Source organism: Lytechinus variegatus, chromosome 4, assembly GCF_018143015.1.
Source record: "Lytechinus variegatus isolate NC3 chromosome 4, Lvar_3.0, whole genome shotgun sequence".
Lineage (NCBI taxonomy): Eukaryota > Metazoa > Echinodermata > Echinoidea > Temnopleuroida > Toxopneustidae > Lytechinus > Lytechinus variegatus.
The window spans coordinates 45031139-45058465 of NC_054743.1; the positions used below are offsets into that span (position 1 = coordinate 45031139).

Sequence of the window (27327 nt, forward strand, 5' to 3'; positions counted from 1 at the left end):
ATGGCTGTTAACATGTTCAACAATTCTAAAAGTTTTTACAACTGGAAAGATTGTGCAGTACCAAAGTCAGGTGGACTCCCCCCCCCCACCCCCACCACCACCAGTTCCCAATTCAGCTAAAATACACCAATAAAATAAAATGAAACACCTCATAGGAAAAATTTTGTTATGTTTTTAACTTAGTACAAAAGGCATGAAAAGTGCACGGATGCCCCTTTATTGCATTTAGATATTATCATAATTCTCTACAAAAGCAGTTTGACTGCCAGTTCTTTAACAAATGTATTTCAGTGCAAGTAAAACAATTTTCACCAAACATGCAATTTGATTCCATGTGCAGCGATGACAATCATGATTCAAAAACATGCAACACATACAACTTGGCCTAATTCAAATTTATAGGACAACAGTAATCTACATGTATTTAACTTTGAAGAAATTCGATGGAGATAAGTACAGTAACAGTATATCATGACTTGCATAATCTAGTCTAAAGATTTCCTCAGTGAATATTCGACATGGGAAATTGAAGGTGACACAATATAGAGGATTAGTTTACCACTTTCTTGCGTCTTCCAATTAATATTATACAAATAATGAATGTTAATGAGTGCAATGGACAGACTACATCAGGGGGTGAAAAATGAAATGATCCATTCAACAAGGCGTAGCCGAGTTGAATGGATCATTATTTCATTTTTCACCGAATGAAGTATTCTGTCCATTGCATGAATGAAAAAAAATCATTATTTGGTTTATATGACACCTAAAAATTGATTTTTCTTCATTTGAAATTCATGAATTTTGATGCCAAACATGCTCATGCAGTGCGAGTTTGGTATGTTCATTGTTACATCATTATAACACGCGTACTGCTGGTGCCTGCAGGCGCAGGCTCGGTGAGCACGTGCAATGGACAAAATTGTATGGATCCAAAATTGCACGATGAATGGATCCAAAATTGCACAGCTGATGATGACGTCATTGCAAAATGGACTGAATGAACGATATCAAACAACCAGTCAAATCACAAGGATCTATCTAGGTGTCATATAAACTTCATTGTTATTACCCATTCTACTAACCAAACAGTCCTGTACAAGACACCATAGTGAACTATAAATCTCTATCAAAGTTATATATGTACCAACATGCAAATCACTATTGATTAAGGAGCGGTGGTTTGGTGGTGCCGACTCTCGCCTTGCAAACAGAGGGTCGTGTATTCAAATCCCAATGCGGTCTGGCATCGTTTGGCAAGGCATTAATCCACACTTTGCCACTCTCGACCCAGGTGCTAAATGGGTACCCGGTAGGATGTGAATTCATTTTTAGCTTGTCTGGTACTGTATGGGCCTCACCGGCGACCGACTTGAATACTCCCCCCCCCTACAATTTCGTCTCTGGCTTACAGTCATAAAGGCTTCATGTCTGACAAAATAAATTGCAGAGTTTATGTCTTTGTAAGACTAAAACTTCATCAATTCAAAGGTGAGGTCAGAAATTGTACACATTGATTTTTTATCAATAATGCGTCAAGTGCCTGAGGGATCACGACATCTAGTAATATCGGATGTGGACAGTATTTGAAATCTAGGGATTTGGAACAAGGATGAATACACAAGTTACATATAAAATGTAATTAGAACTGTCTTCATGATACTGACTCGGTGCAGATGAGAATCCATCTAAAATGCAAGGTCTTCGATGGCAATGCTCCTAGTATGTTGGTTTGGGCGTTGTTGGTGTGTGATCCTTTAGTAGAGAGAGCATGACGGACTGCAAGAAAATCAGACAGAAGAAAAAAGAAGAGTTAACTCCACCCAAGAAAAAATGTCAATTTTAATTCAGAAAAAAAAATAATGCAAACATAACGCTGAAAATTTCATCTAAATCGAATGTAAAATAAGAAAATTACGACATTTGAAATTGTCCTTACTTTTCACAAAACAATTATATGCACAAGTCAGTGATATGCAAATGAGAGAGTCAATGGTGTTCCTCATTCATTATTTTTGTCATGTCTTATGCTATCCGATCTCTCGTGCTTAGTAGGCTAGATTACTCAAATTCTCTAATGATCAATATCAATAAAACAGATCGTGAAAGGTTCCAGCGCATTCAAAATCGCACCGCTAGGATTATCTTGAAAGCTCAGAAGTATGAGCAGGCCACTCCTTTGTTAAAACATTTGCACTGGTTACCAGTGGACAAAAGAATATCTTAGAAAGTTGCAATGTTAGTTTTTGAGTGTACGCATAAAATGGCACCCGAATACCTCTATATTTTACTTAGATCCCCACACCGGCCAAATTACAGACTTCGTTCAAGTGAGGACACTACAATTTTACACATTCCTAGAATAGTTTAAAAAGGGGGGGGGGAAGCTTGTTTTTATTATTGATTAGTTTACCAATTCAACTTTGATCAAGTACTTCTGTTGAATCATTTTAAAAGAAATTTGAAAACATATTTATTTTTGTTTCAGTGCAACTGTAATATTGGAGAGCAATTTGTACAAAGCGCATAGAGCAATTTCAATTGATTATGTGTAAGTTACAATTTTTTATCATTATCATTAATTTATCTAAGGAACATAGGGTCGGTCAGTATATGGGGGATTTAAATATAAAATAGAATAATCCCCCCTAGAGATACTTACCATGGAACACAGTCCATTTTCTGTTCTCTGCAGCGTGAAATGCCAAGGATCTAGGAGAATAAAACACCTCATCGTTCACCTCTTCCATTTTCCTGGGCAAGCAGTGGAGGAATGTCCAGTCCTTCTGGGCTACCCCACACATCTACATCAGCAAAATAAAAATATACATTATACGCATTAGGTTTTGAGTTTGGTGTTGTTGTAGGAAGCAGTTTAAGATTCATTTTCCTAGGTCCTACAACTAAGCATATCTTTTTGTTTTATTGACAATTGAATACTTAAAATTCTCAAAAGTTCCAGTAGTCAACAGGCAAAAATTCGGTTAATAAAGAGACTACTTAGTAAAAATCAAAGGCCTGTATGAATACAAAGGAATCAGTTTGCATAAACATAATCCTGGGGAGTGTTTCTTGAAAGGACTTGTCAGACGTTTTATCCGACAAGTCCCATTTTATCTGACAGTTACCATAGTAACAGAGCTTCTCAGCCAATCAATATCCAGAAAAGTTGTCAGATCTGACAACTTGTCGGACAAAAATAATGATGAAACGCCCCCCTGAAACACCCGGGGGAGGTTGAATCAACACCCTCAACATTTTGTATTCCATGACCATTCCGCAGCCAAGATCTCAAAGGGGGGGGGGGGGGTGCTTCAGCAATACCCCTAAGTGCCCGTGCTGGTTAGGGTTAAGCCCCAGTCACATGTCGATGCCGAACCCCCTTGTACCAGTTTCAGGGTGGTCAGGCTAGAGATCAATACAGACGCCTCGGGCATCCTTTGAGAACCGCGGGAGGCCAACACAGCAGGTTTTGCAGGGTCAAAAACATCATGCATCAACCCTGGACTGCAGTGTTGGCAGAGCAATCCGGCATGGTCCGTGTAGCTGACATGACACCCAGTTGATCCAAGTCATATTGAGTGACCCCACCGGGGCTGTGTGTAACAGACATCCGTGCTCGTTGATGCTCCATGCAGGGCAAAACAATTCCAAAACTGCACGGATCATTCTGTAACTGCCGTTAAAAATATTGAGGATCCATGTTTATATGTGACTGGGGCTTTACCAGTTGATTCCAATCACAACCATATTTTGGAGACGAAAATGGTATCTGGGAAGGACGGTTTTCATGCACTCAACCTGCAAGCGATCTGATGGAGTGTGGGGAAGTGTTATCCGGATACAATAAGGAAGCCATACAATTTACTGCCTCTTGTCTTTAGGTTCATTTTAGTTATAAATTTGCTTACATTGTAATGTAAAATAATTTAATTCAAAATCATACACATAGCGCATGCTAAGGATTTCAATATACCATGATATGAGCGTCCATATATTTCAAATTTCTCGCGTGCGTTTATATGAGAAATAAACGCACAAGAGAAATTAGAAATTTATGTATACAAATGATATTATATATTGAACCACAATTAGCATATACTATGTATATATCAGATGGGAACACTTCTGACTTGATATTGTGTGAAAATAAATCTGAACTGTCCAAAATGAAGGCCTACCATTGCAAGGCTTTAGGAGGCGACATCACAATACAATTTAATTCATCGCTTTCAGTAAAAAGTGAAGGTGTAACGTATGCGTGCAGTCTGCTGGATGGGGCACTGCTGCCTAGATATCATGCGCGCTTGTGGGGTTTGTAGAGTTTATACACCAGCTACATGTGCAGAGCTGCCAAGTTGTATTTTACATTTTCATTATTCTTATCCCCCTAAATCGGTATTTTGACAAATAAATCTGTATTTTCACCATGTGAGATAAATATGCATGCATAATGGCAAAGTTTGATCACTTCTTACATTTGCACCCCACACGAGACCAAAAGCTTCAGTCTCTGTATTTTGATTGTTCCACTGTACTGCATTGGCTCACTCACCAATACATAGACAGAAGAGCTTGGAGGCCCATACGTACAGACAACATACTAAATTAGCAGTAACGTTAGATCTAACATTTGGCATTTGATTTTCCAATCGTTTTCTTGTACATAAATTGTCACATTGTGAAAAAGAATTTGCATCCATATTTATGGAAAAATGTATGAAATTCAGAAATATTGTACCTTAGACAGCAGTTACCGTTAATGCCTTTCAAATGATGATCGAAATATCGTCATCTTCGATCCTGTGGTCAACATAAGTTGCCATCTTGGATGACGTCATCATCATTACAAACGTATTTACCAGTCACTATATATCGCGATTTGAGCCGCTGCTTTGCGCTTGGAACTTGTCGCCAGCACTGATTCGCCAGGATATCGGAAATTCTAATCTAAAAGCCTTGATGATAGCACAACTCATTGAACAGGGAGGGCAGCAACACACGGCTGCCATTATTTCATCTCCGCCCGAAAGCTCCCGGATGCTTGGTGGGGCGAACAATACCTTTTCTTCTCTAATTTGTTTTTTTTTTCCTGTATTTTATCATGAAAAAGCGTAGTGCTGTATTTTAAATTGATTTCCGTATGAAATATGTGAAAATCGTACTACTTGGCAGCTCTGCATGCACCTTGCAGAAATTACTGGTATATGCCACAATTGTGGCCATATACCAGATTACATAACTGCAAGAAGAGGGCAACTGACCAATCAGAAGCCTTCTCTCATACAACCCATCTTATATATCATTTTCTAGTAAATGCCATATGAACAAGACTGGAAATAAAAAAGAGTTGCATAATATCTTTAGGGAATAATACTCTTGGTGCCACATTGCACTTTGTCCCACGATATAAAGACTGCTTAAATACAAAAGACTTTTTACACAGGACTGTACAAAATAAAAGCAGAGAGCTTTTCTCATTTGACCACAAATGCTAATCAAAATTATCCCCTTAAACCTTGATATCATGCGTTTTCATCATCCCTTAAAAGAGGAAAGTACAAGTAAATCATTTTCAAACAGACAACCTGTTTTGTGTTCAGTTATGAAAAAAAGGTTATTCAACAAAATATATCATAGCAAAAAGACTGCCCATCAAGGGCCATTTTACTCCCTTAGACATTTTTCATTAAAGGAGAACGAAACCTTTGGAACAAGATAGCTTTTGTGAAAACAGAAAAATCAAAGAAACAGATCCATGAAAGTTTTAGAAAAATTGGACAAATAATGAGAAAGTTATGAGCGTTTGATTAATGCGATCACTAATGCTATGGAGATCCTTAAATTGGCAATGTGACAAAGATGATTCAAATGCTCATAACTTACTCATTATTTGTCTTGATTTTTCTCAAACTTTCTTTGATTTTTATGTTTCCACACAAGCTTACTTGTTCCAAAGGTTTCATTATGGCTTATAGCTTATAGCTATTCTCAAAGGGGGAAATGATCCTAAATTTGGTTTTAATTCTAATAAAAGTGAACAAATGGATGGAAATATAAAAAATATACAAATAATCATTATCTATATCAACCAATCATTTTTTTGAGGGAAAATCCATTCTTTGTTTCCCCTCTGCTTTGCATACCTTCATATTGACCTGGTAACCATCAAACGCCTTCAATCTCTCTGCTTTCTCTTCTTCCTGACCCATGCTGACCCAGGTATCTGTGACGATGACATTTGACCCTTGACACGCTTCCATAGGATCATTGGTGTAGTAGAAGGATGTACCGTACTGTTGAAGCAAAAGACAGAACAGGTTTAAAGCAGTTTGTTACATTGTCAAGGGATCAAAAACATTCAGTCGCTAACTCATTCCTTTAGGGCAGACAGGAGTTGGCAGAGACTAATACAACAAGACGTAGTTTTTTCACCTAGATATCTTAAAGCACATATGAACCAAAAACGCCATCTCGAGTCCTCAACTACTCATACCTGGCCAGATTCCTGACCCATAATGCTAGTCTAGTAATATCGACCCACTTGAATGATAACATGCTAATTAACTACTCAAAACATTTATACTGCAATAATTATGATACCACTTGAGTATCAAAGGAATTACTTTTCCTCTTAAAACATAATAGTTTCTCTATACAAATGGAATTATATACTGTAGGTAAATTTATCATCTGTAGTATCTGAAAACATATTTTAAGACTATGTATTTATCACACATAGCCAATGAGAGACCACACACAGTGCACACCCCCTTTAGCATCACATTTTATCATAATTTATGCATTTAACAATAATATTGAGCCCCTCGCGGATCTACCAACTAACTTGTGCCTATATGTCTATAGCACACAAAGCAGCGCAAAAAAAATAGAAAATTTCAGAAATATTCAACTGACCCTACTGCCCGAATTCACAAAGGTGGCTTTGAAAACCCACGGTTGTGTCCACAGTTTATGCAGATTTCCTTTACAAATTATGCTTAATTTAGCGCGGATCGGGCGCGTGTATGAAAAATGTCCAATCCTGATGCGCACTGTTGTTACAGTGCGCCAAATTGACGCCTGTTGCCGTGGTTATCCATTGTATTTTATTCATGAGTCCACTCTTCAAACAGTGGACTCATGAATAAAATAGCGTATCTACCCATGGTAACAGGTGTCAATTTGGCACACTATGACAAAAAGCGCGCATCAGCATTGGACATGTTTTATACACGTGCTAAATTAAGCGCAATTTATACAGGAAATCTGCATAAACCATGGACTCAACCGTGGGTTTTCAAAACCACCTTTGTGAATTCGAGCCTACATGTACATCTAATGTAAATTTACGAGTGTGATCGAAAAAACTGTGGTGCTCAAATGGGCCTTTAATCTCTTTGGAATAGAAAAATGTTAACGTATATTGCTGGTCATCCAAACTCTAAGTATCCGTGTGATGGAGAGACATCACAATAAGGGCAAAATCTTACGGCCATGTCTATCAGTATGAAACGCTTAAATTGCTACGTTTGAAAAAATATCTGCAGAAAAGGAATGTGAGGGAAAGATTTGCAACTGATCCGATCAACCGCAACTATGGAAAGCCAGCGACATAAACATCAATATTACATAGGTCATGTAGATTCGAATCAGTGATAGGTCAATACGCCATCACGTGACCATGGCTGCGAGGATCGCATTTGTTATATCCTAGGTTTTGACGTCACTTCAGGGAATATACCGCGTTGTATTTTCAATTGCGGCGTTATATCCACTAAGGTGACGTCACTCGCTGCATACAAGTTGCGCAACAAAGTAGGTGATGTACGCGCTAGTGTAAACGTGTCGATTGCATGAAGAACGCGCTTAATGTATTTTAAAAAAAACTATTATGACGTAGATGGATCAGAGCAGTAGCAAGAATTTCGGGTTTGAGCCAGATGATGAATACAATTTCTGATGGCGAATCCACATATACTATATAATATAACAGATATTGCCTGGTCTATCGTTTTAATAAATAACATTTCAACTCCCCTCCGAAGCTATATTTTTCCCTCGGGATATTTTCCCTCAGCGCTGCGCGCTTCGGGCGAAATATATTCCCTTGGGAAAAATATAACTCCATCGGGGAAAGGAAATGTTATATTCAAACTCTAGGAAGGCAATATCTGTATAATATTACATAGGTTATGTAGATTCGAATCAGTGATAGGTCAATACGCCATCACGTGACCATAGCTGCGAGGATCGCATTTGTTATATTCTAGGTTTTGACGTCACCTCAGGGAATATACTGCGTAGTATTTTCAATTGCGGCGTTATATCCACTAAGGTGACGTCACTCGCTGCATACAAGTTGCGCAACAAGATAGTTTATTTGATGTACGCGCTAGTGTTAACGCGTCGATTGCATGAAGAACGCGTTTGATGTATTTAAAAAAAAATCTCTTATGACGTAGACGGATCAGAGCTGTAGCAAGAATTTTGCTCTTGAACCAGATGATGAATGCAATTTCTGATGGCGAATCCACATATACTATATAATATAACAGATATTGCCTGGTCTATCGTTTTAATAAATAACATTTCAACTCCCCTCCGAAGCTTAGTTTATAGCTTCTCTTTGTCCACAAAGAACATTGTGCGGAATTCCTGTAGAAAAAAGACTATGACAATGATGGATTTCCATGTAGTTGGGATTAATCAAATCGATTGTACATGTAACTCTTTGCAAGGCTGGGCCTAGTCCAGATTGGACCTTGTTGCTTGGAAATGCCCTTTCCCAAAAGCTAACATAGAGGGCACATGTCTCCCAATCTCTAATCAGCGACAATCCACTCATCTTCGTCGCTGATTAGAGATTGGGAGACATGTGCCCTCTATGTTAGCTTTTTGGGAAAGGGCATTTCCAAACAACAAGGTCCAATCTGGACTAGGCTGGGCCCTGAGCTCTTCCTAATGGGCTATCCAATCTCACCTAGAGGCCAAGTTACATTTCCATGTTAGTAGATCTCTTTATTTTGTCATCGAAGTGGTTTTATTGAGATTTTTTCAACATTCTTTCTCTCTGTCGGTCACCCAATGCCCAACTCTCTCCTTTGATCCGATCGATCGCAACTATGGACGGCCAGCAACGTCAACATCTACTATACATGTTTATTCAAAATATTTTCTCTGATGTACATTCATGCATGAATTGTTTTCTTGAAAATTCAATGCACTTCTCTTTTCATACAAAGGACATGGTGCCAATTTTTCATGGAAAAAATTACGATTCTGATGGATTTCCAGAGTTACGATTGATCGGATCAATCGCAACTCTTTGTAAGACTGGGCCCAGATCTACTACATACTCTGCAATGTGCCACACAATACTAATTACAAGTTGTGTAATTTATGCTTGCAATTATATTGTTAAAAATACAATGTATAATTTGTGTTTCAGCAAATTCATTTTGTCTTATTACTAGCAGTAGTCATCCTGGTCTCTATTGGTTCCATGTAGGGCCTATACAATTCAAAGTATCCTTAAATGTAATATCAAGCCTTTGGCAGCAACTCATAATCCATTTTGTAATTAATTTGACCTGATCTTCCCCATTGCCAGGCAATAAGGGGGGGGGGGGTGAACCCTCCCTCAACCGTACATTTTACAGTTGACAAGGCCACCTTGGGACATTATCCAGCAGTATTGGGTTCCGTAATGTGCAACATGATAATGCAATATAACGCACTTACTTGCTCTGCCAATTTAGCTGCATCTTTCTCTACCTGTGGGAAGACTTCATAACCCTATGAATAAAAAAAGATGATACGAATGTGCGATAATAACATAATGTTGATAGGCCTTTGAAAAAAAAACTGCATCTCAAAATTCAGAAAAAAATATTTATTTCAAAATTCTTACATACTGTATGCATGTAGCAAACTTAATTTTCCATTTGAAAGAGTTTTCTGCAGGGGTTGGATGTCTGGGTTTTTTTCCATGAAAAGTGAGGTTGCTACAAGTTGGGATAAGTCTACTACACATCTTTTTCTGGAAAGTCTTCAAGATTTGTAAATTTGGAAATACAAGGTTTGGGAAGCTCACCAAAAATATACATGTATTGTTTCGGCCATGTTTTAACAGGCAGTTACACAAATAACAGCAATGCATAATTCCATGCCTGGGAGGTAAACTCTACATCAACTAGCATCACGTACAAGAACCTTGCTGTATGCATGCATTTTTCATTTATTTGACAGATTTCAAGCAATCTACCATGCACACATGCAGGAGAGCATTATTATTATCATTTTCTTTTTTTTTGGGGGGGGGGGGGGCTGATGTTGTCGAAAAGTGGCCCATGACTGCCATGTAATAACACATAATTAAATGGAAAGTACATGTACAAGGTTTCACATGAAGCTAATTAAATATGAATGAACGTTAATCATATATCTGTCCATGTTGGGAGCTAAGGGAATGCGTTGGCAAGAAGTGAATTCCACATAATACTGTATGCTCAGGGTTGGCGATTTTTTTTATTTTTTTTTTAAATTAAAAAAATCGGATTTATTTGATTTAAATCAGATTTTTTAAATTTAAATCAGATTTTTTTTATTTTTTTTAAAGTTCCTTCGAAAAAAAGGGTAATTATCCCCCCCTTACTCTTACAATGACATCAATATTGATGTTATACATTTCACCCCTAATATTGTTCTTAACCACATATTTTGTAATTAAAATCCAGTAAAAATGGACAATTAAAATAAATTTGAGGAATCATGTATCTGAACTTAATTCTATCATACATAGGCCTATGAAGGAATATTCCATTGGGAATTCCCAGTGAGTAGAGAAACTTCCCCTCGAGGATTTTTCATTCAAATATTTAAAAAATCCAAGAGAAAAAATCCCTTATCAAAACTGCCAACAAACCCTTTGCCAATTACTAGTATTCATGTATATTGTAAGAGAAATAATTCAAATCAATGATTTTTTTTCAATTAGTCACAGCTTTACAATAGTCAAAAAGAAACTACAACTGTATATGTTTAGGATCTTTTTTATTAAAAGCTCTTCTCTTGCTACAGATATAGATGCAAAACTCTCAGTTTTGGAGAACAATATAGGAGATAGCTTAGTCAAAGGGTGACCATACTACATTCTGTTACTGTGATTTTTTTTTACATTAATCTACAATTTTTATTCCCATATTCTCTACCAAAAAAATCTGTTTGATTCATGAAGTATGAAAAAAATCTACTTACTTTTAACTTAAAGGATAAAAACTGCATAACTGCTTAAATTACAACATATGTATTACAAAAAGAAGTATTTTATTTTAAATGAGACACAGCTTACAACTGCCAATGATTGTAACTGAAGTACCTGCATCTTAACATTAAAGTGCAGTGCTAAATGTTTATTCTGAGTTTTGCAAATTGTTGTTATAGAGCTCTTTCCATTATTACATGCAGGTACAAAACTTCCATTATTTGTAGCACTGAACATAAAATGAGCTGCAGTGACTTAAAAGGTTTATAAGAGAAAGCTCTTCTCAACAGTCAAATTATGACTCTACTACATTATGTTAATGTGATTTTTATAATTATGTTATTCAAAACATCAAATGTATGATAAATGTAACAATACGAAATAAGAGGCATGTTAAATATGTTGATTACATGCAGGTATCATTTTTGTATTTCACATGACAGAAGTAGTTATGTGTAGGCAAAGGATCAAAACTGGAAAACTGCCAACAAACCTTACCTCATTGACTTTTATATATTATATATTTTTTTTTTACAAACTGCTCTCTGAAATGTCTTTGGATTATGTGAAAACTTTACGTTAAGAAAGAAATTGACTAATAATAACTGACAAAGAATGTGAAATTTCAGAAGAAAAACTCGACATAATTTACAAAAAATGAGTACCTATTGACAACATTCATCTGTAGTTTTTAATTACCTGATTTTATTAATTTGATTTTAATTTGTTTTAAGTAGATATGAAGACTTTGTTGATCTTTTATTGATATAAAGTTAATTTCAAAGTTTTTCAGTTGACTTGAAGAATTAAAACTGCATTGAACAAATACTTTGTCCATGATTTGTACATTTTTCAATGGAAATGATTTAAATCAATGATTTTTTAAAAAAAATCATGGTGATTTAAATCGCGATTTAAATCAACGTGATTTAAATCCGCCAACCCTGTGTATGCTGTTTTTAATACTGGATATTGAAGAAAAATATGAACTTCATAAAAATATCAAGTACTGACAGAATATCTCGTCACAACTGATAATGAAACTAAAAAGCACCATTGTCACTTTTTCAGGGAGGGGGGTATTTTTTTTCTTTGAAATGCTTTATAAATTTCAAGATGTTCCAACCTTATAGCAATACATTATTTGATGCACGATTTTTCATTATTTTTCAAGAATAAACAAACATTTCTTCCCTCACCCAATCACTCACTCAATTGAATCCATTCATTTGAGCCTTTACATTTATTCAATTATTACTTATCATACATACATTCAATAATTCATTCATCCACCCATCTGTCTGTCCATTCAACCATCCATTCATTCATTCATTAATTAATTCATCCATCCATTTATTCATTGATTCATTCATCCATCCATAATTCCATTCATTCATCCACTTATTTATTTATTTGTCTATCAATTTTTATTTATTTATTAATTCATTCACTCATTCATCCATCAACCCATCCATCCATTATTTATCCATCCATTCACAGTCTCAATACAAACTCTGTCACTAACATCTACACGGGATACAAATGGTGTTTGGTTATACCTTGGGGGTTGCAATTCTCACGTTGACTCCCAAAGGAGCAGCTGCCATCATAAGGGAATGAATAATGTTATTTCCATCTCCAACCCATGCTACGGTCAACCCTCTCAAAGAACCATAGTGCTCCTATCATACATGAAGATGATGAAAAAACAAAATAGAAAACTACATCAATGTTCCAGATTGAATAGAGTTAACATTATGCCTCTGCCATCCCCTGACCAAGAATACATGTATAGGGGAAGGCGGGGTAAGTTGAGCATAGGGGCAAGTTGAGCCACCAGCCCCAGGCCAATAATGAATGAGTCAGATATTGTGGTGGTGTCATGTATTGATGACCCATAGCATAACCCTTAACCCCACCACATTGTTTTCCACTTTGAAACAAAAAGTAGTTTTTTAGAGGGAAAAGTATGAATTTCAGCCAAAAAAGTAAAAAAGAGTGTGAAATAGATAAGTGCTTTATTCACACACACGTCTTTAAATATAGTAAAGACATGATAACAACATTGTTAGTCCAGGTATGGATCTTCATTCTTGTCATAGTCTTTTATATGATGGATGCATAATAAATGTGTGGATACAAAATTATCGCACTAAGTTCGGACTGGGGTAAGTTGAGCCAAACAGCATGGGGCAAGTTGAGCCATGGTAATTCTTATGGTAATGTATCTTAAAAAACAAACAAACCATAAAAATTGATTGAAATGCAGGCTGAAAGGAGCAAATTTACATGACTGCTTTTTTCCTTTTAAAGGATGTTAGTATTTATAGAGAATTAGCAAGTGAAAAGACTTTAAAAAAAAAATTGACATGCTGGTTCTCCCCCATACATTTTGTACGTAGTTTTTGTGGCTCAACTTACCCCAGACGGTGGCACAACTTACCCCATATATGGGGCAAGTTGAGCCATTTGACATCGGTTTTTTCAAAGGTCACGATGACTTTCAGTGTGGGGGTAGAAAGTTATATGTAGGTGAAAAACATTTCCCAAGAATCAAATTTAAAGGCAAGGTACTTATTTCTACAATAGTACTAGTCATATCAATTCTAACATGCAAAATGCAAAAAGTGTCACAACTTACCCCGCCTTCCCCTACTACACACTCCGGTAAACTTCATCTGAAGTCACCTTTGATCTTGCGATGACTAAATTTGCTCAGGTCATCCTAACGTATGTGTAGAGTAGAACAAAGATCAAGAGGACAAGATATTTTTAGGTATAGCAATGTCTGCAATATTCAGGTTTGAAATGAATGATACTACAAAGATAGCCATTCCTTCACCTATGGCTTTATATTGCTACTAATGAACTGATGCTAATGTACTAATATAACACTGCACTCCACAAGGATCTCTTTATCTGAGAAAGCTGATTACTACAAAAGAAGCAGATACTTATCACTGCAACATCGTCACTGCTTCATCTTCGTTGAAACTATAAAAAAATGTGTTTATGGCATTAAGGGTTTATGCAGCTAATACATTACGAAACATCATATTGTTTTCTTCTCGACACTGGAAGTTGAGAGCTTTCATGAAAAGGTTTTGAGAGGCAAAAATTGAATGGGAAGAGGATTCTATGTTCTTTGTTTTTTTTTCTTTCCTGAATGAGGCTCTGTAATTGTCCTAAATATACTTAAATTCCTTGATATCCTTGCTAGTTATTAAAAATCAAATTCCATAAAAATACTTCAGACTCAAGAAAACAGTCTTTAAACCAATCTGTCACAAAAAATGACTCTCGGCTCTGCTGAAACTCTTTTTTTTGAGGTCTGCTCGCAAAAAAACAGAGAAAATATCTACGGAACTGCTTCAAATGTTAAGACCACATACTCATATAATACCTGGAGGGTTTGGAAATCCGCCAGAGCCTGGAGAGGATGGTAAATCTCAGAGAGACCGTTAACGATTGGAATGTAGCCCTCTGTTGATAAGGTGAGGAGAGTTTCATGGTCGTAAACTCGAGCAAGAGCAATGTCAACAAATCCAGACAAGACTCTATAAAGGAAGATAAAAATTTGGTTGAAAATATGACTTGGGCAAGTATTCTCAAAAGAAGTTTCAGCTGTACTAGGAACTAAGCATATTTTTGTACGTAACTATGCTTTGCTTTCATGCACTAAGAAAGTTCCAATAAAATGCACTCTTGTAAAAGTGCGTGAATAAACAGGGGCACAATATGGTCGATCCATAAATTTTCTGGGGAGACAAATGTATATCCCCTTTTGAATTCAACACATTATGGCCCGAGTCATTGATTCATGACACGATTGTGCTATCAATGCCCGGCAGGAAGGGAATTGCCCCACCCCCAGAATGCCATTTCAAATAAGCCCAGGCAATAGAGGGTAGTTCATTTGTTAGTTGTAAGACTATTGGTAAACACATATTTTCTTACACTAATGATTTGTCTACATTTCGCATGTATTTCTGTGTTTTTTTACTTTTTTGGTTTGAGACTTTATTTTTTACCATATTCAAGATGTAATCAATTGATTTGATTCAGCAAAAGGAAAAAATAGTGGTACATTTATGATTTTTTGCTATAAACACTATTTGCATTGGATTTGTACACAAATTCATGTTTGGGTATGCATGCACTCACAAAATGTTGTGTAATTAGGAACAGAGTACCAGGGGGTCGCAATTTTGGTCTCAAAAGTGCACGGGCGAGAGCAAGACAAAGACGGAGAGAAAGGGGTGGGGGATGAGCACAGAGTGAGGATCGAGCACAACCTTACTTTGCTGTATCTGTAACCGATTCATTGACACCAAGATGTATGTCAGCAGGTGATAGGAAAGCAGCATGTCCACCAAGCAAAGCAAATCCTGTTTGAATATGACATCAATTAAAAAGACATCACCATTACATGATGAATATTTGATATAATGTTGTGTTGGATCTTATTGCTCTTTTACTTTCAAACAGACTTAATAAGAGGCAAATCAATGCAAGGTGTACAGTTCATATATATTTCTTGAAGATGATAAGTAAGTCTGATGGTGACTATACTCTGAATATGAAGATAATATAAATTGTGCAGTATAAAATATAAACTCTACTGTAGCTGTCTGTATGCTGGTAATCTGATTTTGGTTCAGAAGTGAACCCCTTTTATATTGGTCTGGTCTAGACTCTTTACGATCAAACAGGTGCTGGTCAACCTGGGATGCTTGGCCAAAACATTCTGTACCGTCATAACTTTACTCTGAATTAGGCGCATTGACCTTTTAGGGAGAACATGAAATGTAGTGAATAAGAAACCCATAAAATGTGTGTGCGTCAGAAGTTTAGCTGGAAGAAGAATGAGTAATACTTTTCTAATGAAAGTTGGAGCTGGTATACATGTACATGTACTTCCTGTAGAAGTATTGATTATGTATTGATATGATATTGAATATGTGAGATATGTCTTCTCATCACATAACAACATAACTGATTGATGCACTGAAGCTTCAGCACTCAAATTGAGGCACATACTGCACTACATTTGTGTGCATACTGTACATTTGCAAATTCCCCCCCCCCCCCCCCCCCCAGGATCATCAAAGTGAAATTGGCTGCAGGCACATTTACAGATATCCAAGTCGCATGTAAAATCTGAATTAGTTCCAGGCTTGTGTCCTTTTGTTTCTAATCCTCCCATTTCAGCATCTATAGACAAAACAATGGAGCACCATTCTGAGCAGGATCAAAGTGGCATTATAGCCATGCTCCGGTGAATTTGCCATGTGTCCGGTAGTTACTTATGCATGGCTAGCCACGCGTTGGTAATTACTTAAACATGATTAAAAAGAAACAAAATTTGCAGAAATTCAAATATTCTATAAAACAAATGATGCACAGGTTTGTTTGTGCATCAGTAGGATTAGTGAGCATGCAGTAACAATGGAGACTATTCTAACCCCACTCTGCTATGCTTCATGGGTTTATAAAGTCCCTTAAATTACATTATGCTCATATAATATAAAAAATATTCACAATGTGAGTGCATTGGTTAAAGTTTTGTGAGCATAAGGAATGGAACTTGTCAAACCCATGAGGCGTAACCGAGTGGGTTAGACTAGTTTCCATAGTTACCGCATTATCACTAGTCCTGCCAATGCACAAACAAACCTGTGTATCATTTGTTATATAGAATGGTGGGTTTTTTGTGCAAATTAAAATTATGACCATGCATATAAAGTAACGTAATTACCAATGCATGGCTATCCATGCGTCTGGTAAATTTGCCATGCATAAGTAATTCCCGGACGCACTGCAAATTTACCAGTTACATGGCTAGCCATGTGTTGGCTATAAAACCTACCAAATCACTCACATCTGTGCATCACTTGTACATTGTATATTGATTTTTGGGATTAAGGGGCCTATTGCACATGGCTTGTAAACATGTCTGTGTTCTCTAAAGATTTTCCTTTTTTTAGTGCATCGTGGTACGAATCCATGGACGATGCAGATTTTTTTGTACAGAATCACTCTTATTTCATCATACATGAGATGCTTTTGGCAAAAGCTGACAATTAAATCTGAAAATGAAGTGTGATAAATACAAGAAATATGCATACTCCATGGATTTGTACAAGTTATCAAAGAAGGTGCAAACGAAACTTCTTTTGAGAATATGGGCCACAACTAATCTCATCCATAACATTTAATTATCTAGTATGTACATGTACTAAAAAATGTAACATATTGCAGTTGTGACAAAATGTATGTAGATCACCATGAATGACAGTTTCCGATAGACCTCACATTTAGTTGAAGATTCATTTCTGGTGACTTTTTGTTGTTTTTGCCACTGTCTAGTCACATTCGTTGATGGCTTTGTTTACTGAAGCCAATATACAATTGGATGACTACTGATTTGTAATTCCTAACATGGTTGGGGGTTTCGGTTTCAGTAGGCAATGGAATCTTACCTGTTTCATTAGAAACTCTAGTTCTAGTGCTACGCTTCTCGAATATCAGAGCAGCCGACTTCCCTTCTAGGGGTCTGTAGGCCTCCCCATTCTGCTTGTAGCGGATCTTTAAGTCTGCCGAGGTCCACAGCAGTTGCTCAATCTCACCCTTTGTGAAATATTTGAGTGTGAGGAAGTGACGCCCAACAAGAGAAGACCAGCTGTAATAAACAAGGGGTGGAATTTTGATTTTTCTCATGTATACAGGTAGTCTGAATTTCGTGGAAAGATTTGATGGAAAGATAATCTACTTTAATAAAGTCTAGGCACACAGCCAGTAAAGACACTCTCCCTTATACATTGGTCTCAGAAAACTCAATGTACCAGTGCTCATAGGCGGCGGAAGCGGGGGGGACAGGGGGGACGTGTCCCCCCCTAAATTTGAGGAGGGGGGGACGGTCCCCCCCCTAAATTTGTTGTTGATGACCTTTTTTTTTTTTTTTGCTTGTCAATTTATTTTCCTACGTCCCCCCTAAAATTTTTGGGTTGAAACCCTTTTTTTTTTTGCTTGTCAATTTTTTTTGGGTTGTCCCCTCCTAAAATTTTTGGCTTCCGCCGCCAATGCCAGTGCTGCTGTCATCACATTGACTACATGTAGGCTAAATTACAAGAAGACCTACTTCATACTTCATGCTGTTTTTTGGCACACATGGCGTGACATGATCAAAAAATTGTGTTAAATGTTCCCCACACATGTGTCCAATTGGTATCAATTTTTTTTTAATTAACTTTTAATTATAAGGTAAACTCTAATTTTGAAAATTTTTGTGTCTTATAACATGTTCATACTCAATAAATTAGAACTTCCAAGAGATTCAACTATACAGGTATTGTATTCTGAAAAAAAAACTAAAAAAAAAACATCCTCAAAATGTTACATATGGGACATTTCATCCTTGGAAAAGATCTAATTTGCATATTTAATTAGATGCCACCAATGTTGGGGGTCCATGTCCAACCGACAGTGTATGACTAAATCTCTTTTATTTTCTGACTTATGATTTTAATTACATATCAAGCATGTGATCTCAAACGCATAGAAGTAATGCTGAAACAATTTCCTCCCATTGAATACAATCTCTAGTTTTTGTGCCTAGTCTTTCCCTTGTAGTGTCCTTGATTTGATATGAAGATTAATCGTGAGCCCTCTTTAGCTAAATTAGACAAAAAATTTGGGGAATAGAAGCAAGCTCCATATTTTGTTAAGAAAAATCAACGCTTAAATGACGCTATTTGAGGGGTATTCATCATATTAGAGGGAATTGACTTCATATCGTTAGGTAAGTTTTGTAGGACTTGATTTCATAAAACCTCTTCTGAAATTCACGGGAGTTTGTTGCAATATTGCATGCGCCGTGCCTTCAATTTTCCTGTACAAGGCGGCAGTAATGCGCCCATGGGTGAGCAGAGGTAGGCGTAAGCCGATTTTGTATGATTTTGATTAAAAAATTTGAAACTAATTACGATTGTATGGCTACTCACCGGAAAAACCCCTGATCATGCCGACGAGTAGCAAGAATAAGTTTCCGCAAATACTTTTGCAATGAAGCGATGTTTGCCAAGGACTTAAAGATCCAGGGTCAAACCAGTTCAGTGTCGAAGGTTAGTACCTTGGTATATAGCATACTAACCTCGTACTACTAAGTATCACTCTAGGCAACACCCCTATAGTACTTACCTGTGTTAAGAAACTGGGACTCCACTAACATGCATTTGGGCCACCCTAGCTTTGAAGCATTAATAGATATCACAGAATTATTTTACTCTACAGTATAGTACGTGATTGTATTACCGACCGACCTTGTATTACCGAACGTGCGCATCGTACGCATCAGAAAATAATTTCATATATGCTCAAAACTTTGCAACATCCTTCCAAAGGGAACTTGAATAGAAAGATGATGAAAAATTGTCAAAAACAAATTTTCAAAGTCTTAATATTTTAAAATATGGTCATAATAGCTCATCAGTGATTTTGTCGTCTTCTAAATTTTTCCAATAGAAAACACACGTTCGGTAATAAGATACCTTTTTAAAGTGACCAAAATTATTTCACAACGCAAATATAATAGCGTCGACCTTCCACCGCTTGTGTATTACGTACTTCCGATAAGCAATGCCGTTTTGAAGAACAATTTATAGATAAAAAATATCATTTCACAAATACTAAAATTTATTACGTGATTTACTGCTAATGTATTTGCGTTGTTTACATGTGGATCGAGGGGTCTACGCGATATCAATCTGGTAATAAACCTTCATTTTGTCAATTTTTACCGAAGATTTTTTAAAACCTTCCTACGCATTAGGCGTAGGAAGGTGAAGTTAATTAATAAAATAAAAATATTTTTTACGTGATTCTTTTATCTACAGATAGATTTCTAAGGGAAATCCATCTTCATTTACCTGGTTCTCTTATACATATATGAAGGCCTGTTCAATGATGAAGAAGTATATGTGAGATTGAAAAAAAAGCCATCATCATCATGGAGTCCTCAAGACTAACTTAGGTCAAGATTGGTCAGTTGTTCTTGAAGAAGAAATCAGAGATGCCAAGTTCAAAGACCAGCTATGCATGCTATGCGTGAGATTTTCAGTGAATCTGAGTGAAATCACTTGTTCACTGCTACCACCCTGCCTGTGGTGAATCTACAGGTAGGACTACATGTACATATGGTATGCCGATGTTGTACAGAGCACACACTTCAAAAAATCATTAAAATATCACTTTTGTGACAAAAATTACTAATTTTCATACAGTTGCAATTTATTTTTCATTAGTAACTTGGGAATAATTTTTGTATTCACCAGAGCGCTCAAAAACTTGAATTTTGGGCATATTTTTGTGTACGCCCTCTATTGGTGGAAAGTAATATGGCAAGAAAATTTGCATTTTTTTATCTCTATTTTTAATTAAGAAAAAAATGATTTAAAGAATCAAAGTGAAATAAGAGCCAAGTAGTATGAATAGGTGTTATGAAAACTGTCAATGTAAAAAAATCAATCATTTGCCCCAAAGAAAGAGGGAAAGACTTCCATATGTCCCCTACACTAATTTAAAAAAATAGTTCCCCCAAACCCCCTTCTTTCTCTTTTTTCTTCTTACTTCCGGTGGGAACTTGGATTCGAACCTCTCACTGCAGAAAGAAGCATCTCCAGTCTGTCGCCTTACTCACTGAGCTAGCAGGAATTGTTGAAAGCCATGGGTTTCATAACAATTATCAACCGATATTACGACTAGTCTACTCTCCAAGAGTATTGGGTATTCATTTTTCTGACTAAATAAACCGATGCCATTGGGAATTACACACACTCAAATTTTTGACGGAATAAAGCCATATTTTGGTATGTATCCGACTTTTCCTTCCTAAATCTCTATATGTTAGATAATTCTTGATAAACATTCTCCATATTTTTTCTTCAATTTTAGTGGAGGGGATATTATGGAAGTCTTGCCAAAAAGAGAAAATAAGCCAAACATTGCCACCCTTATTTTGCCACACATGGAGATATAACTGAGAACAAGGTTATATTATAACCTTGTTCATTGAATGAGTGAGTGAGATCTCAGACATTGTGTACAATGTATATGGGGATAAACTGTGATAGTTGCGTGAGGCATAACCCAGGCACTTGTTCACTGCAACCATCCTGCCTGTGGGGAATCTACAGGTAGGACTATAGTATGCCAATGCTGTACATAACACACACTTTGAAAAATCATTAAAATATCACTTTTGTGACCAAAATTACTAATTTTCATACAGTTGCAATTTATTTTTCATGAGTAACTTGAGAATAATTTTTGTATTCACCAGAGCGCTCAAAAACTTGAATTTTGGACATATTTTTGTGTACGCCCTCTATTGGTGGAAAGTAATATGGCAAGAAAATTTTCATTTTTCAATCTTTATTTTTAATTAAGAAAAAAAATAATTTAAAGAATTAAGTTTACATAAGTGCCAAGTTATATGATGAATAGCTGTAATGAAAACTGACAGTTTAAGAAAATCAAGCATTTGTCCCATACAAAAAGAGAAATTAAGCCAAACATTGCTACCATTATTTTGCCACACATGGGGATGTAACTGAGAACAATGTTATATCATAACCTTGTTCATTGAATGAGTGAACCCAGGGAACTCCCGCCCGCGTAGCGTTACAATTCATAAAAATGGCCGATCGAAACGGGGGTAGGAGAGAACTTTTCATTTTTTGAGGTTCCAGTCTGTGCCCAGATGTCAGAAAAACTGCCACTTGTTAGGCCTTCATCCATATAATCGTGGTAAGTGCTTGATTTCTGTTTTAACTATTTATTCGGAGAATTATTTTGACCATACTTCACGCTTGTCAGGTGAGTATGCCTTTACACGTAAGATCCTGGGCTCCCGCCCGCTACGTGGGCGGGAGTTCCCTGGGTTACATGAGACAGAGATTTGAGGGGATGAACAAGAGTCCAAACTGATTGAGTCTCACGAATAAAATTAATATTGGTAGGCCTACCGGTATATTGGTACACTCATAGTACCAATGAGGTCCAAACATTAACATGTATGGACCTCATAGGCGACATTACCCAAAAATATGGGTTAGACAATGCTGTTCTGATTTCCAACCCAAGACTTTGGTAAATGTACGCCTTAATACAAATTGGAGTTAAGTGATATGACTTTCATTTGGTGGGGAGACATTAAAAGTATTAATTAAACTTAGTTCAAATTAAAATAGATTATCATTAAACTTACATTTCAGGCCCTTTTTGTTGATTTTCGGTGAGCGTTCCACACAGCTGCGACGAGTGATCAACTCCGAAGTGATACGCGAACTGGTCAGCTGATCGGTCAGCTGATCGGTAGATTATCTTTTTGTCAGACGTTCATAATTTATGTAAAGCGTATCAATCTTCAGTACCTTGATTCCAAAGTATCAGTATTGCAGATAAATGTCATTATTGATTGGAATCAGTGGCGGATCGGGGGGGGGGGGGGGTGGGGGTGGGGGTGAGCATTTCTGGCGGATCGGGGGGGTGGGGGTGGGGGTGAGCATTTCTGCCCGATCCCCCTATTGAGATTTGTAGTAAATATTTTGGAATTAAATACGTTGTTCATACTAGTTATGCGACCCCTCCCTTATGATGATCACAGCATTATTTGTAATGGGGATATTTCGTTCATAATTATTCTTGTCTCTTCTTTCTCTTTTTTAGCCTTTTTTTGCTTGTTAAAACCTTTTTTCCTTTTTTTTTGGGGGGGGGGGGCTCGCCAAATTTTACGTGGGTCAAAATTACCTTCATTTTTTAGTGACAATCTTTTTTTCATTTGTCCAGTTCTACGCGAGACAAAATTACCTTCGATCATTATTATAGTTAAAAACTTTTTTTATATTTTATTTATTTATTTATTTATTTTTTTGGGGGGGAGGTTGCCAAATATCATGCGAACGTTTTTCAGCTTTTACTGTTTTATTCGACTTATAATCAAATATTAAATGGGGCTTACCACAGTTTTTTTTTAAGTCAATTCATAAGAATATTCCTCATCGGGATTTGAGCTTTCTTTCATGAATTATCAATTTTTTCATGATTACCAAAAATACTTAAAATTTTTTATCGGTGTATGCCTATAAAGCTTTAGCTCATGCGTTGCGCCTGCCATATTTTAATGCTGATCAACTTTATGCTTTTAATGAATTCCTAAAAACAATAAATTCTCAGATCATCAATTTTGTCTAATTCGATTGCGTCTCTCTATCAGTTTTGAATATTCATAAAAAATATCAGCTCGTGCTTTTTGCTCATAATATTTTGATTAGTAAATTCTTCTCTTATATAATCGAGTCGGATAGATAGATAACTAGAGAGAGAGTTGGGGGGGGGGGGGTCCCTCAGCTACTTGTCCTCGCTTATTTGTTATTATTTGTTATTATGCTCATGTTGTGAGAGCTTTGTGTTTTCACATTTTTTTCTTTTTCAACCTTTTTATTGTCTCGGAGCTTCCCTCTATTTCTTTACACTATATAATGTAGTCCTTTTTACCTCATTGTTTCAATCATTGGCGGCGGAAGCCCCAAATTTTAGGAGGGGACAACCTAAAAAAATTTGACAAGCAAAAAAAAAAAGGCTCTCAACCCAAACATTTTAGGGGGGACGTAGGAAAATAAATTGACAAGCAAAAAAAAAAAAAAAGGTCAACAACAAATTTAGGGGGGAACGTCCCCGCTTCCGCCGCCTATGGTTTCAATTCTTTTTTTGTTCTCATTTCAATGAAAACATCATTATTAAACTGACGTAGAAGACTTTATTACGAAATTTTGACATTGTTTTGTTTCATTTGTTTGGCTTTCTTTTTTCTTCTCCTCATCTTCTTTTTCTTCTTACTTTTTCCCTTTCCTTATTTTCTCTTCAGTATTTCATTCAGGTATCCGCCAATTTATACAACACCAAGCATATAGAGGCGGATAATCAGTGAGGGAGCATGACGGTGTGCCGCTCTAAAAAAAAGGAGGAATATTGGAAGAAAAAAAAAAGAAGGGATGGGGAAAAAATAAAGAAAAAAAAGATGATGATGGCAATGACGATGATGAAAATTATCTTGGTGATGATGATGGTTGTGGTGATGATGATGGTGATGCTAATGATAGTGGTGATGATGATGACGAGATGTAATTTTGTTATTTTGTCTTTGAAAAAATTAAGTAGTGCAAAGTTGAATTCATTTAAAGTTTATTATGAAAATAGCAGAAAAAAAATTGGTATGCGTTCGAGGAAAATCCATCCCCCACCAATCTTTTTCAAAGGTAAGATTTTTTTTTGCCCGGGGGGGGCCACTTCCATTCACGAGTGGATACCATGCGCGACCATGGGGTCTCGAAAAGCACCCTAAACACGTAATTTCCATATTCTGAAAATGCACCCCTTAACAAGTATTGGCGTGTGAAACCCTACCCTTAACAAGTATTGGAAACAAAACGATACTCTTGGCAAATATTCCCTGAAATGAACCCCTAAACAAGTACAGGAATGTTTTATTGTTACGGGTCCTTCGGTCGTCGGCTTTACCTTATTTGGTTTAGTACGACCCCACCTTCTACACCTCGCGCAAATCGGACTCTAAACACGAAGTGTTGGAGCAAAAAGGACATCCTTTATAAAACATTTTGATTTTGTTTTATCATCCCCGCAAATTAGACCCTAAACACGACGGTTTTCCTAGCGAATTAATAGATACCCTTTTTTCGTTATTTTTGTGTTTTTCACACCCTTATCACGTTACGTAGGTAACGTGCCCTATCGTGAAAAGGACATCCTTTTTACGTTTTTTTTTGGTCGCGCATGGTATCCACTCGTCAATGTAAGTGGCCCCCCCCCCCCGGGTTTTTTTGTGACGGCGTAGGCCTTTGCAAGCAGCTATTATTATGGTAAAAAAGTAAATGAAATGTCAAGAAATACATGATAATGATTTTTATGGTACATTTTAGTAGGCCTATATCAATTCATACTTGTTATCAAAAAGAAAAAAGTGGGTCGTTACGGACCATTAAAAATGGGAAATTTGGGCATTTTATATTTAGGATAGAGCAACTGCTCGTTATAGACGTCACAATAAATCAAGCATTCTAAATTCTATCAACTCCATTTTTTTGTCAAATAATACCTTCATCGATATTTTGAAATGATTTTTCTCATATTTTCATCATCTTTTTATCAGGGTGAAATTCCCCTTTAATTTACAAAACAGATTCGCAAACAATATCAAGAGTAGTGGGAGGCAAGGGTGGAAATCTAAGGTAGGGGACCAGGGGCTGGAAAACAGGCAAAAAAAAAAACAAAAACAAACTAAAAAAAAAAAACAAAAAGGAAGGTTTATCACCCCCAAAAGAAGGTCGTCTCGTCCAAAATACATGTTTTACTTCGATTTAAATGATGTAGGCCTATTTCTTTCCATCATATATAAAAGAACAAAAATAGTAGGGGGACATTTGATAATGTGCCCCTACTATTTTGGGTTAGGGGGAAGTGTCCCCCTGGGATTTGCGCCCATGTGGGTGGGGGGTGTTGCACCTCCTTTCGGAATCATTATGGAACAGTGTGAATAGTCGCTGTGATTTCGATCTCATACCTATACAAAAATAGAACAGAAGAACGCCTTGACCACAGGCCAAAATGCCTAACAATTTTTCCGCGGCATTAGCGACTCTCGTAAGGGGCGCTCCATTATAAATAAAGTTGCATGTGTAGCTGTCTATGGCAACAGAATCTATCGCAGAATTGAAGCCAGAAGCGTGGGAATTTTCAAGAAAATTCAAGAAAAGAACCGGTGAGTACCGATTAAACAGTACTAATGATCTAATTAGTTACATGTATTGAATTATAACAATATTCAATATTTCGTGAAACAAAGCTTAGTTCTAAGCTAGGGCAGCCCAAATGCGCGTGAGTGGAGTCCCAGTTTCTTAACACGGGTAAGTATTGCGTTATCGCCTAGAGTGTATTGGTAGGCCTACCGGTATATTGGTAGCTCTGAGAAATGACCGATCAGGTGACGAGTACACGTACCACAGGTGTGAAAATCAACTTTGTACCGCTTCGGTTGCACTTGACGGTGACCAGACCAACTGTAAAGAAAAGCTATGGGGTCCTTTATGATAATGTTCGGAAGTTATTGGTAGAAAGAGTGCTAAAATTAAAAAACTACTGTGTGAGTGGACACGACCCAGCATGTATATCAGCGAGTGGGACTGAACTGGAAAAAAATGTTAGGGTCATCAGGTCCTTATATTTACCCCGAGTCCTGACCATCATTGCACAGACTTTTGCTGGAATGAAGGCTCGCATACTGCATTTGAGATGTGACCTTAAACTTGGCAGGCACCAATTCCTTGCTTATGACGCCGCAGAACCGACCAAACGAAAAAGCCTTGGAACACATCCTGAGTGAGGTATCGGCACAGTACACGTTTGCGCAAGCTGGCGACTTTAACACGTGATCAAAGGAGTTTGACCAATCGCTGCTCAGCTAGCTGCATGCAGCTGCTGCATGTACGGGGGGGGCGAATACCCAGACTTTCTGGGTATTTATTTATTGAGTTGCCTGCCTAAACTATTCACAGTTACTTGCTTACCTACCTAATTCCAAGATACTGCCCAACTCCCCTAAAATGGGTCAAACTGACAGTTTCTTAAACTATATGCCCGTAATCTGAAGTCGGGTTTAACTTAAACTTATTAACGTTGTGGTTTAAGTATGGGAAGCCAAAAGTGTCAAAATCTTTATCAAGTTGTAAGTTTCTTGTGTTTACTGTGCTCTTCCCTGATGCATCGATCGTGAAGACAATCATGTATTTATAACCGCTAGACAATTATGAATGATTTGAGAGCCAAATGAGCTGAAATATGATATCTCTATTGTTAGTGATTTATGTAACAATTGGCTGTTTAGGCCTATACTTAAACCACAACTTTAAACCTGAGTTTAAGTTAAACCCGACTTCAGAAAACGGGCCTATGTGTACAGGAAGGAAACACATAAAATTAAACAAGTG

The 27327-nt window shown here is 36.9% G+C and overlaps 1 protein-coding gene across 1 annotated transcript; it reads right to left on the reverse strand.

Moving 5' to 3' along the window:
- Positions 1-979: 979 nt before the first annotated feature.
- On the reverse strand, positions 980-26759 carry LOC121414164 (ornithine transcarbamylase, mitochondrial-like). Its single transcript, XM_041607236.1, has 9 exons — positions 26569-26759; positions 17749-17948; positions 15567-15654; positions 14670-14823; positions 12826-12948; positions 9745-9798; positions 6147-6296; positions 2673-2804; positions 980-1779 (listed from the first exon to the last, which is right to left on the reverse strand). Exons 1-9 carry the CDS (start codon positions 26712-26714, stop codon positions 1720-1722), a joined length of 1107 nt encoding a protein of 368 aa, XP_041463170.1. The 5' UTR covers positions 26715-26759; the 3' UTR covers positions 980-1719.
- Positions 26760-27327: the final 568 nt, after the last annotated feature.

What these genes read in the sequence shown, in the direction of transcription:
- LOC121414164 (XM_041607236.1), bottom strand. Translation starts at nt 26,714, where the DNA reads ATGTGTTCCAAGGCTTTTTCGTTTGGTCGGTTCTGCGGCGTCATAAGC. An exon ending in AATGATGGTCAGGACTCGGG is followed by an intron (nt 17,949 to 26,568) that starts GTAAATATAAGG and finishes TGTTTATTACAG; the next exon opens with CTGGTCTTCTCTTGTTGGGC. An exon ending in TAGAGTTTCTAATGAAACAG is followed by an intron (nt 15,655 to 17,748) that starts GTAAGATTCCAT and finishes ATATTCAAACAG; the next exon opens with GATTTGCTTTGCTTGGTGGA.